Below are 19,424 nucleotides of genomic sequence, written 5' to 3'. Positions count from 1 at the left end.
TCTTGATATATTAGGTCTATCCGGTTGATAAAAGTTGCAATTAAATATGATGGTCAACCAGTTCCAACATTCCAACATTTAAATGGAAATTCTGGCTGAAATTCACAACATATCGTAGCCTTTGCTGCAAAAGAGACATGACGTCTGCAGAGTGACATTGAAATAATATTGACTTTGAAAAAGACCCGAAGCCAATAGGCTTCTGTTTATTGGCAAATGGGAATCTAACTTAGGCTATACAAGGCTAGGATACTATTCAGTATGTATAGCCTAGTGATAGGCTACAAGTGATACAATTAAATGTATACATGCATAGTTTATATATAGTGAGTTTTGTACTGTTCTGTAACTTTTGTTCAATAAAAATGGCTCATAGCCTAACATTAGTTAATATATTAGGCTACAGATGGTCAACAAACGCACTGTCAAATATTTTCATGCATTTTCTGTGCAATTTCCTATCGAAACGTGTTATTTTAATGAGGCTTCTTACCGCGAGAGAAAGTGTAGGTTCAGCCCAGTGCTAAAAGGCTAGAGAGATGCTGTCACAACAGGCACTGTAGGGGCACGACTAGCTACACAGTATTCATGACGTGGTGATGTCAACGTCAAACCAGGAAACAAACAATGTAATATATTTCTCCAGGCCAATGTAAACAACCCATTGTAGCCTTTTTACTGTCTACATCAACACTAGTTGAAAACATGCACACAATGAATAGGCTATAGTTATTGTTTTGCTTTCAAATGTATTCTACTTATTTTCACAACCGCTAGAAGGTATCTCCAGTAGGCCTAGATAGTAGTTCAAGAACTCAGTAACCCATATTGTGCATGCAATGATTTGTTGTGGCCATCGGAGGGTGGTCTCCACCCACCTATCAGTACCTTCATAAAGGCATCATCTGTGCGTGCAGACAGGTTTCTGCGAAGGATACACTGAGATGTGTAATGAGATGAGTGACAGACAGACAGACAGACAGACAGACAGACAGACAGACAGTTTGAATCTGGGGTTGTATGAGAGTATCACAGCATGGATGGTGTGTGTAGGTGGGTAAAGCTTACACAACTGTGAGTTTGGATGTAGCTAGAACTCCCCCCTCAACACTGATACAGGGTCAGATCTTTTGTTTATCCCCCTAATGGTTAAGGCTAAGATTGGGTAGGTAATCTGGTCCTAGATCTGTGGTTAGGAGGTAGTGTGAGTTCAGAGCAGTGCTAAGAGCACAAGTGCAGTACAGGTTATGGTGACCTGTGTTAAGTGACCCTGATGGAAGGCCTACTGCAATCCTCTTAGAGCTCTGTAGATCCCTCTTCTTCCCATAGGAGGAAGGGTGATAGTGGAGGGGGAACAGAAAAAAGGTGTTGAAGAAAGAGAGGCAGATGAGGAGGAAGGCGGTGACAGCATTAGGAGTGGGGCTGGAAATTGAGTCAGCACTGATGTCACTAGAGGTCTTGTGAAAATCCTCTACATGTATCTGTTAACATATGGCACAGAAGCTGATTAGTATGTGTATGTGTTGCATATGTGCAGTTTTGTGTGTGTGTTAACATGTGTGAATGTTGCATATGTGTCTATGCATTGTGTGTAAGAGACAGTGTGTGAACTCTCTGTGTGTATATAGTATATGCATACCGGTATTTCTTAATTCCATTCTTTTACTTTTAGAATTGTGTGTATTGTTGTGAATTGTTAGATACTACTGGACTGTAGGAACACAAGCAAGGAACACAAGCAATTCACTACACACTGAGCTAGGAACACAAGCAATTCTCTACACACTGAGCTAGGAACACAAGCAATTCTCTACACACTGAGCTAGGAACACAAGCAATTCACTACACACGCAATGACATCTGCTAAATATGTGTAAGTGACCAATACAATTTGATTTGATGTATGTACATATGTTTGAGTGTCAACGACCCAAAGGAAGATTACAGAAGGCTCCTCTGTTCCACAGTGACCTGAATTCCTGGGTTAACTCGCTTTGTGACGTAGGCATAAGCTCTTTTACAGCTAAAGCCAATTTACCCCCCCTCAGATTAGGGCAGAGCTGTCTGGCCAAGCCCCAGAGACACAGGCCTCTCTCTCTCTCTCTCTCTCTCTCTCTCTCTCTCTCTCTCTCTCTCTCTCTCTCTCTCTCTCTCTCTCTCTCTCTCTCTCTCTCTCTCTCTCTCTCTCTCTCTCTACCTCTGTAATTCATAGGAATTTGCTTGACCCAGGGGACAGAGGGAGAGGGGGGTAGGGTGGGCCGGGAGAGGAGAGAAGAGGTGGAGGAATCCTGCTCATCAGAGCCAGAGATGTACAGACCTTTGGAAACTTTGAGAATGAGAATTCTAAAGGCTTCTGGGTGGAGGGGAGGATGAAGAGCGGGTTTCTGAGATGGGGTAGACCCGTGGAGGCTCCTCAGAGGAGGAAGGGGAGGACCATCCTTCTCAGTGAATTTCATAAAAATAGAACTAGTGAAACAATAAAAAAGTTATCCTTTTTAGATAAACCTATACTAAATATATTCTCGTCACCAAATAATTGATTAAAACACACTGTTTTGCAATGAAAGTCTACAGTAGCCTCAGCAGCTCTCTGTAGGGTAGCACCATGGTGTAGCCGGAGGACAGTTAGCTTCTGTCCTCCTCTGGGTACATTAACTTCAATACAAAACCTAAGAGGCCCATGGTGCTCACCTCCTTCCATAGACTTTCACAGTAATTATGACAACTTCCCGGAGGACGTCCTCCAACATATCAGAGCTCTTGGTGAATGAACTGACATGTTGTCCACCCAATCAAAAGATCAGAGAATGAATTTAGTACTGAAAGCATAAGCTACAGCTAGCTAGCACTGCAGAGCATAAAATATGGTGAGTAGTTGTTGATGTAGTTGAACAGTTTTGAACAAATTAATTTCTACCAAAATAAAGGAGAACAAAGAGAGAGCGAGAGAGAGCTAGCTATATTTCGTAGAATATATTTTTTTAACTTTCACTTTCACTTCTTTAGCTAGCATTGAATGCAGTTTAGCCTACACAAACGCCCAGCTCAAACAGAGAGGGATGCTATGTATGGCTATCCAACACTGGAACTCTTCCAAGTCAAGGTAAGCTTTTGGTTTTATTAAGTTATTGCCACCAAGGCCCGCTGGTGGAACTGCTAAACTGCTTGCTGCAGACTGTACATGTACTGCATGATTGTAGCGGGTTTACTAACGCTCTAGTTCTTGTAGCTATGTTGACTATGAAGTGACAACGATGTAGGCTGTGTGCGGTTAGCGGTCATGATATGAAGGTTTGGCTTGGAAAGGTTTTTTCGCCAAGTCACAGACAGCTGATGTGTTGTGCACTGAAGTCCACAAGCAAAGGGAAAAGGTGCGAGGAGGAGACAGCGTAGATAGATGCGAGAAGGAATTATATATACAACGAGCTGTTTGTATGTGGTTGCTATGAAAGTTAACTGTTTTTGTGTGTGATCGGGGGTGTATTCATTGCACCGATTCTGTTGAAAAACGTTTCTTAAACGGAAGCAAACGGAACGAAAGGGGGATAAACATGCCTGAATTTGTCCAATAGAAACTCTCGTTTGCAACTGTTGGACTAATGATTACACTCTAGATCAGCAAGACGCAGGCAAGAGTGTGCAAGGTGGAATGTGTCACTGTCTGCCATCTTGATTATTCAAAATTCTCTCTACCTGTGCACCTACGTTGTAAACTTTACTTCATAGGCTAGGTTGTAGCAACCTCATGATGGGTACAGGGGAAATTCAAGAATCACATAGTAGCCTATGCCTATCGATGTTACATCACCTGGGGCAAACTACCTGCCCTCCATGACACCTACAGCACCCGATGTCACAGGAAGGCCAAAAAGATCATCAAGGACAACAACCACCCGAGCCACTGCCTGTTCACACCGCTACCATCCAGAAGGCGAGGTCAGTACAGGCGGATCAAAGCTGGGACCGAGAGACTGAAAAACAGCTTCTATCTCAAGGCCATCAGACTGTTAAACGGCAATCACTAACTCAGAGAGGCTGCTGCCTACATTGAGACCCAATCACTGGCCACTTTAAACAATGCCACTTTAAATAATGCCTCTTTAATAATGTTTACATATCTTACATTACTCATATCACTTGTATATACTGTATTTTATACCATCTATTGCACCTTGCCTATGCCGATTGGCCATCGCTCATCCATATACTTATATGTACATATTCTCATTCACCCCTTTAGATTTGTGTGTATTTGGTAGTTGTTGGGGAATTATTAATTTACTTGTTAGATATTACTGCACTGTTGGAACTAGAAGAACAAGCATTGTGCTACACTTGCATTAACATCTGCTAACCAACCATGTGTATGTGACCAATAAAATTTGATTTGATTTTGAGCTGGGTGAATGGAATATGAATGACAGTCATCCAATATGCTGTAATAGAGATAAGGCCATGTTCATAAAAAAATGATCATCCTCCCTCATCTTAAACAGTGCCGACCGCCACTGAGGTTACAGAAAGGTTTTTAAGCAGGCTTAGGGGTAGGAAAGAGGATATTGACGGTTTAGGGTTTAGTTTTGAAATTAGGTTTCAGTATTGGTTTGATCAGATATTTGTTTTTTTGTCTTAAATAAAAGACAAAAACATACAAACATAAATATACACATCCATGAAGTAACATAGATACTAATATACACATAAAAAAGACTAGGGTTGTTGGCATCCTCTTTATTTCCATTGTACCTGCAGCCAGTAGCTGTATGTGTTTTATTTAAATTAAATAATTAATATAGTCTTTTTTTTAAAGCCCTTTGAGATGAAATATCCCTTTCCCCCTCAGTCCTTTTTGGTTGTCTTGAGTTAGACATGTTTCTCAGTTGCACCGTAGCTACATTGCACAGCACAACATGAGAAAAATAACACAGGATATCCGTGAGATCCACCACAACAACAAAAATAACAATATCAAATCACAGGACCAATTTAATAACCAAACAAATAAATAAACACTCAGTTAGCAGTGAAGGTGTTTGTCAGCCAATTTGCATGTGCAGTATGTTACCCACCCAAACTCCATAATGATATACTAACAACTTGCACATATGACTACCCACCCAAACTCCCTATAGATTCACTACGATGCATTCAATGTGCACATCATTCCCTCAGTCTCTCTCACAGACACACGTTCCAGGAATGTGTGTGTTTGTTTATATTATGTACGTTAGGGCAGGTGTGTATGGCAGAGGGGGCTTGCAGTTAGTCTGTGTTCCAGGTAGACAGGTAGACCGGTACTTAAGTACTGACACAATTGTGTCTGCGACACGTAGAGAGGAACAAAAATAGAATTGAGAACAGCTCCTGTTCCCTAAAACCATGTTTAATCCTTAATAATGCTCCACCAGTATTTTGCTTACTCATCGCCCAATGCAAAATAAACCCTTTGGTACAAATTTCATAGAATCTAATTTACAATGCTACAAAATACATCAGCATTTAGTTAAACGAATAAGTACAAAATGGGTGAAGTTTTGGTTGGAAACAGTCCCTGTGGTCAGAGTCCCTGTGGTCTCTGTGGTTGTGTTGTGGTCTTTTTACGGTCTTATCTTTGACCAGGACCCCAAAGTAAAGAGACAGAGCACAGACTCTACATGACGAGCAGCGACTTTCTTATAAAAAAATAACTACTATATAGACAACCAACACCCTCCTCCCACCCCTATCCCTCCATACCCAAACCTCACCAAACCCCCGACACACACACACACACACACACACACACACACACACACACACACACACACACACACACACACACACACACACACACACACACACACACACACACACACACACACACACACACACACACACACACACACACACACACACACACACACACAAACCTTCACCAGCAAGTTGGTCACAATTCACATCCTCAAAACATCCTGCATGGGCAGGGGTGTGGTGGAATCCCATCTGCCTTTTGAACTTTCACCCCTGACCCCCCCTACCTCCCCTGCCCTTTCACCCCACGGTCCTCCTATTGGTCTGACAGAAGCTCCCTCTGTCCTCTCCTCTTCCTCCTCACTCCCTCTTCACTCTTCCCTTTTTCTGCTGCTTCTTCCCGTTCTCCTCTACCTCCTCTAACTTGTTGTAGCCGTTGGTTGCTGTGGAAATACCGTTGGTGACGGACTTGGCCACTTTGGGGGCGGAGTGTGGGGTGCGCCGGTAGGTCTGGTAGTAGAAGTTGCCGAATAGGATGATGAAGGTGACGGCGTAGCCAATAAGGGCCCACTGCATCCAAGCGGGGAAAGGGCAGCCAGTGTAGAGGGAGTAGCCTGCATGGCCGATGGTCACATGGAACTGGATCTGTGACGTACACAAGACACATGCTTAACTGACATGCTTAATCCAAATGTAATAATCTCACCATAATCCCTGATCAATGAGTCAGACTGCACACTACAAACAATGAAATATATTTTGATATGCAAAGATGTGTTTCAGTATCAATCACACACTACCTGAACAGCTGTGCTATGGCCACAATAACAGGGAGACTTACCATCTGAATGATGGTCAGGTATTTCTTCCACCAGAGGAATTTCTGGATCTTGGGTCCGAAAGCGGCCAGGCCATAGTATCCATACATCAGGACATGGATGGATGAGTTTATGCCTGCTCCAAAGAACGCTGTGAGGGGGATTTAGGTTAAAGGTAGTTCAGAGGGGATACAGGTCAGGCTGCTTGTGAGTGTATGTTAGCATGTTATGTCATCACCCCTGTCGGAACAGTATGACAGTGCTGGGGCGAGATTATCCAGGTGGGAAAATGTCTATATATATATATACTGTATGTAACACACACACACACACACACAATGTACCCCTAGGTACTTACACTGTCCTCCAGGGACCCACTTGATTCCGATCCACCAGAGGATGAACATGGTGCAGTGATGGTAGACATGGAGGAAGCTGACCTGGTTAAACTTCCTCCTCAGGATGAAGAACACCGTGTCCAGATACTCCACTCCCTTAGAGATGTAGTACCACCACAGAGCAGACGCTATCTGCCAACGTGAAGAGGGAGGGAGTGAGCTATCTCAAATCCATCTCGTTTTAGGGACTCAAAACTCAAAGACAATGAAGATTCCCAATTTTCCTGAAACGCTTTAAAGAGGATTCAAGAGGATTTTATGGATTTCACTGGGTTGATATGATGGATAACACCGCTAGCCACCTTGCTTTTCACACACACACTCATTATCATGCATCAAGGACACACCCTCACACACACAAATACATTTTATTGCAATTATTGAATCTATTGAAGTCACTGAAGTTGGGAGTAAGGTTCAATTGGATCCTGACCAAGATAAAAGAAAACTTCACCTGGATCATCTCTGTAAATCTAAGGTCAGAGTCAACAATGTTAGGGTCAACACTTTTCATAGGGGATTGTGATGACGATGAAAGGGGTCATTGGTGAATGACATGGCAGGTTAGCCTGTGGTCTGGTAGAGAAAGTGTTTGTTAAGGGGATGGTACAGTAAGAGCTAATACATGAGGATAGCTGTTGTATCAGGCTTGTTGCTGGCTTGTTCCCAAGCCTAAAGGGAAAGTAGAGCTCAACCTCTTGTATGTCAGACTACAACTGGACAAAGTAGCCTGTCCATATCCATTCTCAACCCCCACCAACATACTCTCTCTCTCGTATCCCTTTGTAATTGACACACACACACACACACACACACACACACACACACACACACACACACACACACACACACACACACACACACACACACACACACACACACACACACACACACACACACACACACACACACACACACACACACACACACACAGAGAAAGATGCTTATTGTATGCCTATTGTTATTGTTGAATGTATGGTTATTTTGACACTTGGTTATTGTTGTTACTGTTGTCCCGTTGACAATTTTGATTCTTATTTTTATTTTTTATATTGTAAATATCCAAAATAAGCTTTGGCAATATGTACATTGTTACGTCATGCCAATAAAGCAAATTGAATTAAATTGAAAGAGAGTGAGAGAGAGAGAGAGAAGCTGTGTGCCACAGTGCCCTGAGTGTCACTCTTGTCCCTCAGAAACGCCATCATGCTATGGGTGGGTTCAGAAGTGGTGAGACCTAATAACCCCTCCCCTTTATGCAAAAGGTCACGCCCCCTCTGTCCTCTCCTCCTCTCCCTCTCTCTATCTCTTACACACACACACAAATAGAGTGATAGTCTACTTAACCTAACAATAGGATTACAGTACGGCTGCTTAGATTTACACAGAACCACATGCTGCTAAAGCTGGACCTCACTCTACACCTCAAATACAGGAGAGCCAACCTGTATAAATTAGAAGGCTAGAAGGCAAACATTTCCAGTCTTTGCTGGCTCATGAACAGAATGACCAGCTCTTGGCCTTTTCACAAAATGTATAGAAAAAGAGTGTAGGGTGTCATGTTTGCTCACTCTGACTTCGTTGACGTCGTTGGAGTAGCTGACAGGTTGACATAGGTAGCTGTACCCCGCTGCTCTTGCACCCAGGAGGAGCTGAGGCCACAGAGATACAAAGTTAGCGGCACAACATTAGGAACACAATGTTAGAGATAGTCCCTTTCCTCTAGACCAGGAATGACCAACTTTGATTGGGGTGGGGGCCACAAAAATATTGGAACTCCTCATGAGGGCCCGCAGTGGCTTACGGGTCTGCGCTGTACCGACATCCATACCCACACATGTACTCAGAGCCGGCCCCTAGCCTTTTGGAGGATCTAAGAGAAATGTTGTTGTTAGCTGACATGGGCTAATTGAGTGACCGTCAGTGACTGACATAAGAGAAAAACTGATGATGCATAACCAATTTTGAAACGGTGTATTCTACTATTCTAACAGTAACAACACCCCGACTGAGTTTTCTTAATTGATCCGTGCGCCAAACAAAAGGCTCTATACCATGGATACACACCACCAGCCCTCAAGGGCCACAGAGACCAATTTACACCTGGGGGGGCCGGGGATGTGGAAGCAATTGCCAGGGAGAAATGAAAACCAGCAGCACTGCAGCTGTCGGGGACTGGAGTTGTGCCCTAGACCCTATTTCCTCTGTGTTTACAGGTCTAAAAGGACTATATATATACAGTTGAAGTCGGAAGTTTACATACACATAGATTGGAGTCATTAAAACTCGTTTTTCAACCACTCCACAAATTTCTTCTTAAAACTTCTTATGGCTGCAGGGGCAGTATTGAGTAGCTTGGATGAAAGGTGCCCAGAGATGCCCATAGTAAACTGCCTGCTCCTCAGTCCCAGTTGCTAATATATGCATATTATTATTAGTATTGGATAGAAAACACTCTGAAGTTTCTAAAACTGCTTGAATGATGTCTGTGAGTATAACAGAACTCATATGGCAGGCAAAAAACCTGAGAAGAAGGTTGGTCGATTTTCAACCCAGCCCCTATTGAATACACAGTGGGATATGGATCAGTTTGCACTTCCTACGGCTTCCACTAGATGTCAACAGTCTGTAGAACCTTGTCTGATGCCTCTACTGTGAAGTGGGGCCGAAGGAGACAGGAATGAGTCAGGTCTACCATGACCTGACCATGCTCTGACCATGTGCGTTCACATGAGAGGGAGCTCTGTTCCATCACACATCTGAAGTCAATGGAATTCTCCGGTTGGAACGTTATTGAAGATTTATGTTAAAAACATTCTAAAGATTGATTCAAAACATCGTTTGACATGCTTCTACTGACTGTTACGGAACTTTTTGACATTTCGTCTACTTTTAGTGAACGCGCTTCCTGACTTTGGATTTGTTTACCAAACACGCTAACAAAAATAGCTATTTGGACATAAATGATGGACATTACCGAACAAAACAAACATTTCTTATGGAAGTGGGAGTCCTGGGAGTGCATTCCGACGAAGATCAGCAAAGGTAAGTGAAGATTTATAATACTATTTATGAGTTTTGTTGACTGCACTATTTGGCGGGTAACTGTATGGCTTCCTTTTGTGGCTGAACGCTGTTCTCAGATGATTGAATATTGTGCTTTTGCCGTAAAGCTTTTTGAAATCTGACACAGCGGTTGCATTAAGAACAAGTGTATCTTTAATTCTATGTAAAACATGTATCTTTCATCAAAGTTTATGATGAGTATTTATGTTATTTGACGTGGCTCTCTGCAATTTCTCCTGATATTTTGGAGGCATTTCTGAACATGGCGCCAATGTATACTGAGGTTTTTGGATATAAATATGAACTTTATCGAACAAAACATATATGTATTGTGTAACATGAAGTCCTATGAGTGTCATCTGACGAAGATCATCAAAGGTTAGTGATACATTTTATCTCTATTTCTGCTTTTTGTGACTCCTGTCTTTGGCTGGAAAAATGGCTGTGTTTTTCTGTGATTTTGCGGTGACCTAACATAATCGTTTGTGGTGCTTTCGCTGTAAAGCCTATTTGAAATCAGACACTTTGGTGGGATTAACAACAACATTACCTTTAAAATGGTATAAGATACATGTATGTTTGAGGAATTTTAATTATGAGATTTCTGTTGTTTGAATTTGGCGCCCTGCACTTTCACTGGCTGTTGTCATATCGATCCCGTTAACGGGATTGTAGCCATAAGAAGTTTTAACAAACTATAGTTTTGGCAAGTCGGTTTCGACATCTACTTTATGCATGACGCAAGTAAGTTTTCCAACAATTGTTTACAGACAGATTATTTCACTTATAATTCACTGTATCACAATTCCAGTGGGTCAGAAGTTTACATACACTAAGTTGACTGTGCCTTTAAACAGCTTGGAAAATTCCAGAAAATGATGTCATGGCATTAGAAGCTTCTGATAGGCTAATTGACATCATTTTAGTCAATTGGAGGTGTACCTGTGGATGTATTTCAAGGCCTATCTTCAAACTCAGTGCCTCTTTGCTTGACATCATGGGAAAATCAAAAGAAATCAGCCAAGACCTCCACAAGTCTGGTTCATCCTTGGGAGCAATTTCCAAATGACTGAAGGTACCACGTTCATCTGTACAAACATTAGTATGCAAGTATAAACACCATGGGACCACGCAGCCGTCATAAGCGCTCAGGAAGGAGACACGTTCTGTCTTCTAGAGATGAACGTACTTTGGTGCGAAAAGTGCAAATCAATCTCAGAACAACAGCAAAGGACCTTGTGAAGATGCTGGAGGAAACAGGTCCAAAAGTATCTATATCCACAGTAAAACGAGTCCTATATCGACATAACCTGAAAGGCCGCTCAGCAAAGAAGAAGCCACTGCTTCAAAACCGCCATAAAAAAGCCAGACTACGGTTTGCAACTGCATATGGGGACAAAGATTGTACTTTTTGGAAAAATGTTCTCTGGTCTGATGAAACAAAAATAGAACTGTTTGGCCATAATGACCATCGTTATGTTTGGAGGAAAAAGGGGGAGCCTTGCAAGCCGAAGAACACCATCCCAACCGTGAAGCACGGGGGTGGCAGCATCATGTTGTGGGGGTGCTTTGCTGGTGCACTTCACAAAATAGATGGCATCATGAGGGTGGAAAATGATGTGGATATATTGAAGCAACATCTCAAGACATCAGTCAGGAAGTTCGAGCTTGGCCGCAAATGGGTCTTCCAAAAGGACAATGACCCCAAGCATACTTCCAAAGTTGTGGAAAAAATGGCTTAAGGACAATAAAGTCAAGGTATTGGAGTGGCCATCACAAAGCCCTGACCTCAATCCTATTGAGAAAATTTGTAGGCAGGACTGAAAAAGCGTGTGTGAGCAAGGGGGCCTACAAACCTGACTCAGTTACACCAGCTCTGTCAGGAGGAATGGGCCAAAATTCACCCAACTTATTGTGGGAAGCTTGTGGAAGGCTACCCGAAACGTTTGACCCAAGTTAAACAATGTAAAGGCAATGCTACCAAATACTAATTGACTGTATGTAAACTTCTGACCCACTGGGAATGTGATGAAAGAAATAAAAGCTGAAATAAATCATTCTCTCTACTATTATTCTGACATTTCACATTCTTAAAATAAAGTTGCGATCCTAACTGACCTAAGGCAGGGAATTTTTACTAGGATTAAATGTCAGGAATTGTGAAAAACTGAGTTTAAATGTATTTGGCGAAGGTGTATGTAAACTTCCGACTTCAACTGCATAACTGTAGTGGATGGTTGACAGGTGCAGTCCTAGGTATGGTATGTGAGTATATTATTGAATTCAGGCAGGGTTGGTACATGGCATGCTACATCAGCCATTCGGTGATGGCACAACCTTACTGAACAATAGAACTTATTGCTATCACCGATCAACCTACTGGGCACAGACATCAATTCCACATTGGTTGAATGTCATTTTGTTGAAAGGATGTGGAAACAATGTTGATTCAATCAGTGTGTGCCCAGTGGGAAGCCGTTTCCAATCTGAAGACACTGAAGGGACAGGGACTGGGAACTAAATAGACAATGGCCTGAAAAGAAATGGAACATGCCATTATTGACTTTTGGTGTAAAAGGAATGGAGCTGGTTACCTCTTTGGCGATGTAAAAGTTGAGTATCACCATACTGAAGTTGTACACTATGAGGGTCTTCCTTAGCTCGAAAGGCTCTCGATTCTGCATGTACTTAGGCCCCGCCCACAGGAAGAGCAAGTACAGGCAGCTGATGGCCAGGGTGGGGGCGGGCGATGACATCATCGGCCATTTCTCCACTCGCTTGTCTGGGAGAGGGACAGGAAAGTTAATGTCAGCAGTGGTAATATGACAGACACACACATGTAATGTATGACTGAATCCTGTCTGAATGTATGACTACACAATGTTGCACCAATGGTGTCTGGCGGATATACTCAATTGTAGTACTCTGAATTGCTCTAATAGTGTATTGTATTGCACACACACACACACAAGCAACCATGCGTACCTGAGTTTGTGCTTGTGTGCATGGTTAGATTAGCAGACTGTCCCTGCTATGTGATAGAAATCAGCACTAACTCACCTGCTATAGTAAGGCTCCATCTGTAGAACTCTACCGTGTCATTCATAAAGTGGGTGACAGCTTCCATGCCTGCGTCTGGATTTGGTCCTGCTTATGCTGCAGTGAGAGAAAGAGAGTAGCCAGTCTTCAAAATAGTTCAAATTAATCTAAGATAATTAAAGAAATCTGTCATTAATTTTGACATTTTTGCCGAAGAGATAATTGTTGCGCAATTTTGGTGCAGTATTTTTCTACGAAAGAATGTGCATGAAAATGAGTCGTCTCTCGTTGAATGACAACAAAGACTTTATTGAAGAATCCCTAGTGTTGACCAATCACCGACGAAGAGGTTTAGAAATGTGTGTGCCCGAACAGCTGGAAAACCCCTCACTGAAGTCCAAAACGAACAAAAACGTCACAAAATGTAGTCATAATATATGCACGAACTCTACCAAGCTGGGAAGCATGCGGACGTCTTAAGCCCCTTTAGATAATTGAAAACCTTAATGTAATGTTGGTGAAGTTAAAGATGCAGTCCGGGATCTTATTTAAGCACAACAAATTTGTAACATATTGTACGAATTGTATTTGTAACATATCATACAAATTGCCAAACAATTTATATATATATATATACAGTACCAGTCAAAATCTGTCATCAAGGCAAAGGGTGGCTACTTTGAAGAATCTCAAATAAAACATATATTTTGATTTGTTTAACACTTTATTAGTTACTACATGATTCCATATGCGTAATTTAATAGTTTTGATGTCTTCACTATTATTCTACAATGTAGAAAATAGTAAAAAAATTAAGAAAAACCCTTGAATGAGTGGGTGTGTCCAAACTTTTGACTGGTACTGTATATATATATAAAATAATTTTGCAGGACCTAACATATCATATGAAACTTTTGACGTAGTACAGAATTGGCTGACGTAGTACACAAAAAACGGAGACCAGTTTTGGCTCCTGAGCACCAATTTGAAGACTACTGGCTGAAATTCACTTTAAAGGGATACTTTAGCCCTTTATCTACTTCCCCAGAGTCAGATAAACTTGTGGATACCATTTTTATTTCTCTGCGTGCAGTTTGAAGGAAGTTGCTAACTAGCACTAGAACAATTGTTAACTAGCATTAGCGCAATTACTGGTTATGTATGCTAGCAGATACCATAGACTTTCAGTCTTTGCGCTAACGCTAGTTAGCATTGGCTCGCAAAACTACCTCTAACTTCCTTCGTACTGTACTTAGAGATATAAAAATGGCCCAAATCCAGAAGACTCCCTTTAACATCAAGTTCAGACTCTGAGTTTGCCAAACTCTGCACATGGATCACCCATATGTACGAACATTCCCTGGTCTAAACTGTTAGTGCAGGGCTTATTTTGAGCCTCACACTAATTGCACAGATCTAAAAGAGTACTAAACAACTGATCAGTGTGGACAGAGTAGGTCTTTGTGGTTACCCATCCCCCCCTCACACATGTTCTAAAACAAGATGTAAAGTGTTGGTCTCATGTTTCATGAGCTGAAAGAAAAGATCCCAGAAATGTTCCATATGGACAAAAAGCTTATTTCTCTCAAATTTTGTGCAGAAATTTGTTCACATCCCTATTAGTGAGCATTTCTCCTTTGCCAAGATAATCCATCTACCTGACAGGTGTGGCATATCAATAAGCTGATTAAACAGCATGATCCTTACACAGGTGCACCTTGTGCTGGGGATAATAAAAGGCCACTTTAAAATGTGCAGTTTTGTCACACAACACAATGCCACAGATGTCTCAAGTTTTGAGGGAGCGTGCAATTGGCATGCTGACTGCAGGAATGTCCACCAGAGCTGTTAGCAGAGAATTGAATGTTCAGATCCTGAGGCCCACTGAGGCACATTTTTTTTAAGGTATCTGTAACCAACATATGCATATCTGTATTCCCAGTCATGTGAAATCCATAGATTAGGGCCTAATGTTGCATGTTGCGTTTACATTTTTGTTCAGTATAAAAACTAATTTAAAAGTTGTTTGTAAATAGCTGACAAGGTAAAAATCTGTCGTTCTGCCCCTGAGCAAGGCAGTTAACACACTGTTCCCAGGGCGCCGAAGACGCAGAGGTCGATTAAGGCAGCCCCCCACACCTCTCTGATTCAGGGGGGTTGGGTTAAATGCGGAAGACACATTTCAGTTGAATACATTCAGTTGGACAACTGACTAGGTATCCCCCTTTCCCTAAATGTGTGCTACTCAAGCCTTATTTGAATGGATGTATAAAAGACCATAGAGATCAACATACAGTACACATTTTAGTACTCATCACTACATTCTCTACCAGAAAGCTGGTTGGCTCTCTTTGATGTCAAGTAGGTTGATGCACTATATATACAAAGGTATGTGGACACACCTTCAAATTAGTGGATTCGGCTAATTCAGCCACACTCACTGCTGACAAGTGTATAAAATCGAGCACACTGCCATGCAATCTCCATAGTCAAACATAGGCCTTACTGAAGAGCTCAGTGACTTTCAAAGTGACACCGCAAAGGATGCCACCTTTTCAACAAGTCAGTTCATCAAATTTCTGCCCTGCTAAACCTGCCCCGGTCAGCTGTAAGTGCTGTTATTGTGAAGTGGAATTTTCTAGGAGCAACAACGGCTCAGCCACAAGCTCACAGAACGGGACTGGCGAGTGCTGAAGTGCGTAGCGCGTAAAAATTGTCTGTCCTCGGTTGCAACACTCACTACCGAGTTCCAAATCGCCTCTGGAAGCAATGTCAACACAAGAACTGTTCGTCTGGAGCTTCATGAAATTGGTTTCCATGGCCAAGCTGCCGCACACAAGCCTAAGATCACCATGCGCAATGCCAAACGTCGGCTGGAGTGGTGGAAAGCTTGCCGCCATTGGACTCTGGAGCAGTGGAAACGCGTTCGCTGGAGTGATGAATCCCTCTTCACCCTCTGGCAGTCTGACGGACAAATCTGAATTTGGCGGATGTCAGGAGCACGCTACCTACCTGAATGCATAGTGCCAACTGTAAAATTTGGTGAAGGAGAAATAATGTCTGGGGCTGTTTTTCATGGTTCGGGCTAGGCCCCTTAGTTCCAGTGAAGGAAAATCTTAACGCTACAGCATGCAATGACATTCTAGACGATTCTGTGCTTCCAACTTGGCAACAGTTTGGGGAAGGCCCTTTCCTGTTTCAGCATGACAATGCCCACAAATTAGAATGCAGAGGCCTAGTGTTATAATTAAGCAATAAGGCCCGAGGAGGTGTGGTACATGGCCAATATACCACGGCTAAGGGCTGTTCTTACACACAACGCAACACGGAGTGCCTGGATACAGCCCTTAGCTGTGGTATATTGGCCATATATTCCAAACCCCCAGGTGCCTTATTGCTATTATAAACTGGTTACCTTCGTAATTAGAGCTGTAAAAATAAATGTTTTGTCTTACCCGTGGTATATGGTCTGATATACCACGGCCGTCAGCCAATCAGCATTCAGGGCTCGAACCACCCAGTTTATAACATGTTGTAAACCACACACTAGAATCATCTTATTGGCTTATAGATCATAATAGGTCTAATTAATTTGTGAAAACTTATTGGGGAGTTTGGAGGAACCTGAAAAAAACACACATTCACTGACAATGGGGGTTAAGTATCGTTTTCAAAACGGAAGAGGAAATGGGAGGATGGGAGAGAGAAAAAAAATCACCCAAATAGGCCCGGTCGCTCGTGGAAACGGGCATGAGAGCAGACAAAGAACCGGGGCGCGTGTGTCAGCAGGTTTTGCGCGGTGCGATCGAGAGGCTTAAATCCAATTGCTCTAAGAGCTTAGACGTAAGTCCAAACGCCGAGCGACCCACATTCGCAGGGGCATCATTTAATGCGATAACTTGCACCTATGAACTAGACCCTTATTTGCGCTCACACATATGGCGCATGGCGGATTTTCAAAGAGTGGTTGACTGAACATGGGAAATTATGTGGTTAACAGTTTATACAAAAGCATATAGGGAAAATTAAATCAAAATAGTCTCTAAACACTTTATAGACAAATTTTATAGGCTCCACCCAGTCCCTTCCTATATGCCACCCATCATATTCTAACAACGTGCTGCTGCAAGTTCGGCTACTGTCATGCATGCTCACATAATAGAAGTTCATGGTTTCTTAGGAAGAGAGAGCAGGGGGAGAGAGTAAGGGTGAATAAGTTATGAAATTGCCTAAGCACTGTCTGAGTTTATTGTCTTATAAAAATACAGAACTATGGTGATATGAATTCAGCCAAAAGGGGTGGCAGATAAGCATAAAGAAAACGAACGCAAGAGAAGGTAACGAACGGTTCAATTCCTCAAAGCATAACTAATGAAAAAAGACTAAGCCTACACTTTCCAAGGCTGTGCACTAATTTTTTCACAAAATAACCTATTTAAAGAATGATCGCCTAAGCACACGATTCTGCATTTCTCTATTAACCATTTCATTATGGAGAAAAATACATATCTACATACCTTCTCGAGATTGATGTGCGTGTACTGACATCCGGTGCAATGTGATGACCAACGCCTTTAAATTACCGTATTCTGCCGTTATAGCCGCTGATCCCCAACACTGCTATACGGACAATTAGACATCAACCCCAAATTTGGCAAAAATGCAAAGGCAAGCGGAAATCTATCCCAAAGAAATCATGTATGAGGTCCGTGCTGGCTGCTCAAGCACATCGCTTAAGATCTATAGGATACCCGACCAGCCTGATGGCACTGCGCATGCGGGTATTGCACTACAGGGGCCGCTGCACTGACTGGACAGACCGATGGCGCCTTTGTATGATAGAGATAATCAACATCCACCGTATACCGCATTCAGCTTCGTTGAGTGATAGGCGAGTGATAGGCGAATGCGGAAGCCACTCGAAAGGAAAAAGCGGGGAGTCTTTGAACGCGCATGACAAATGGGTACCTCTCTGCTGTTACGCATCGATGTGTGAGGAAACCTCCTGGATAAGTGCATTTGTTGCAAGTATGCATTTTTGGCCTGATGACACCCATTAGTAGGTCATGGTATATGTCCAAAATACAATTAATTTAGTGTTGTTCATTCAGATTTGGCTTTAATTCATACTAAGAGTAGGCCCTAGGCTATGAGCCATTTTCTATCAGACACAGCCTAGGGATTCCTTAATTGGTCTCATGTTTCAACTTGGGTAGACTAAATTAGACTTTATACAACAAATGTTTGTTGCTATTGTAGGCTATAGGTCGTCGGCTGTAAATAGCTTTTGGGTATGTGCCAATGTCCCGGTAGAGGGTGTCAATCAATTAGCCATCTGTCTTTAGTGTGTCCTATACTCCAAAGTCGGTCAACTTTGCTCTATATTTTGAATTCGTCACTAGGTGGAAGTGTCACACCATCAATTGATACCCAACAAGTACAGCTGGGTTGTACAGTATTTGGTTGCAGCAGAGTTTTCTGTAGGCCTACATACTCTCTGGTGTAATCTAAAACTGGATTTAAAAAAATCCTATTCGTGATTCTCCAGATTAACTAAACAACTTTTCCACTCCAAGCCTGGTAATTATTGAACAGAATATTCAATTAATATCAGAATTTATCATATCATATAATTCTCAAGTATTTGCCCAAGATCCCTTTGGATTTATTTGATTGAAAATAATAATAATTGGGTTGGGGGACCACTGGAGGTCAGGAGCTCCCCAGATAGCATATGAACACATCATAAGCATTGGCAAAATGTGTAGAATTGAAGGGAATTTGCTTTAAAAATGCAACATTTTCTTTCAACCTTATGGCAAAATGTGTAGAATAGCATTAGAAAACTGCAAAATTTTCTCTGCCCAATGTGTTGAAATGCAGGAAGTTAGCTGTTTTCCCCCCAAAATCTATTTGTATTTGTATTTTTTGTGGTTCGGGGTCCCTGCTGTAAGTAGGTGCCCCAGGGCCCAAAATGCGGTAGCCTAGCCCCGCTCCAAAGGCAGGAAGTTCTTATTTTCTTACTCTCATTTCTATACCTCTGTTATTTTGTACTTTTCCATTAGAGATGTCAATGTTCCAACTGGAGGGTCCTCTCCAAACCGCGTCCAAGGCCCTGCTTCAGTCACTATTTGAGGGAGGGGAAAATATTACATAACATGTGTACAGTACCTATTACTGTCTTCCATTTCATTGTGATATAATGTGCCACATCCAACAGGTTCACGTCACACACACAGCTTGTGCCCTTCTGAGGATAGCCAAGCTTTATGCTAGTTTCAAGTTTTATTAGTCGTATGTACAGGATACACATGGTATACACCATACAACGAAATGCTTACTTGCAAGTTCCTTCTTGACAATGCAACAACAA

At 42.2% G+C, this 19,424-nt stretch overlaps 1 protein-coding gene across 1 annotated transcript; it reads right to left on the bottom strand.

Annotated features, from left to right (window-relative positions):
- Positions 1–4,716: 4,716 nt before the first annotated feature.
- Positions 4,717–17,921, bottom strand: LOC139556427 (very long chain fatty acid elongase 4-like). Its single transcript, XM_071370366.1, has 7 exons — positions 17,569–17,921; positions 13,073–13,168; positions 12,607–12,794; positions 8,518–8,598; positions 6,907–7,078; positions 6,572–6,699; positions 4,717–6,375 (listed from the first exon to the last, which is right to left on the bottom strand). The coding sequence occupies exons 2-7, from the start codon at positions 13,137–13,139 to the stop codon at positions 6,091–6,093; spliced, it is 921 nt and encodes a 306-aa protein (XP_071226467.1). The 5' UTR covers positions 13,140–13,168; positions 17,569–17,921; the 3' UTR covers positions 4,717–6,090.
- Between the last annotated feature and the right edge of the window lie 1,503 nt (positions 17,922–19,424).

Source organism: Salvelinus alpinus, chromosome 27 (assembly GCF_045679555.1).
Source record: "Salvelinus alpinus chromosome 27, SLU_Salpinus.1, whole genome shotgun sequence".
NCBI classification, from domain to species: Eukaryota; Metazoa; Chordata; class Actinopteri; order Salmoniformes; family Salmonidae; genus Salvelinus; species Salvelinus alpinus.
Note: the sequence above shows the minus strand (reverse complement) of the source record. Positions and strands in the feature narration are given on the sequence as shown.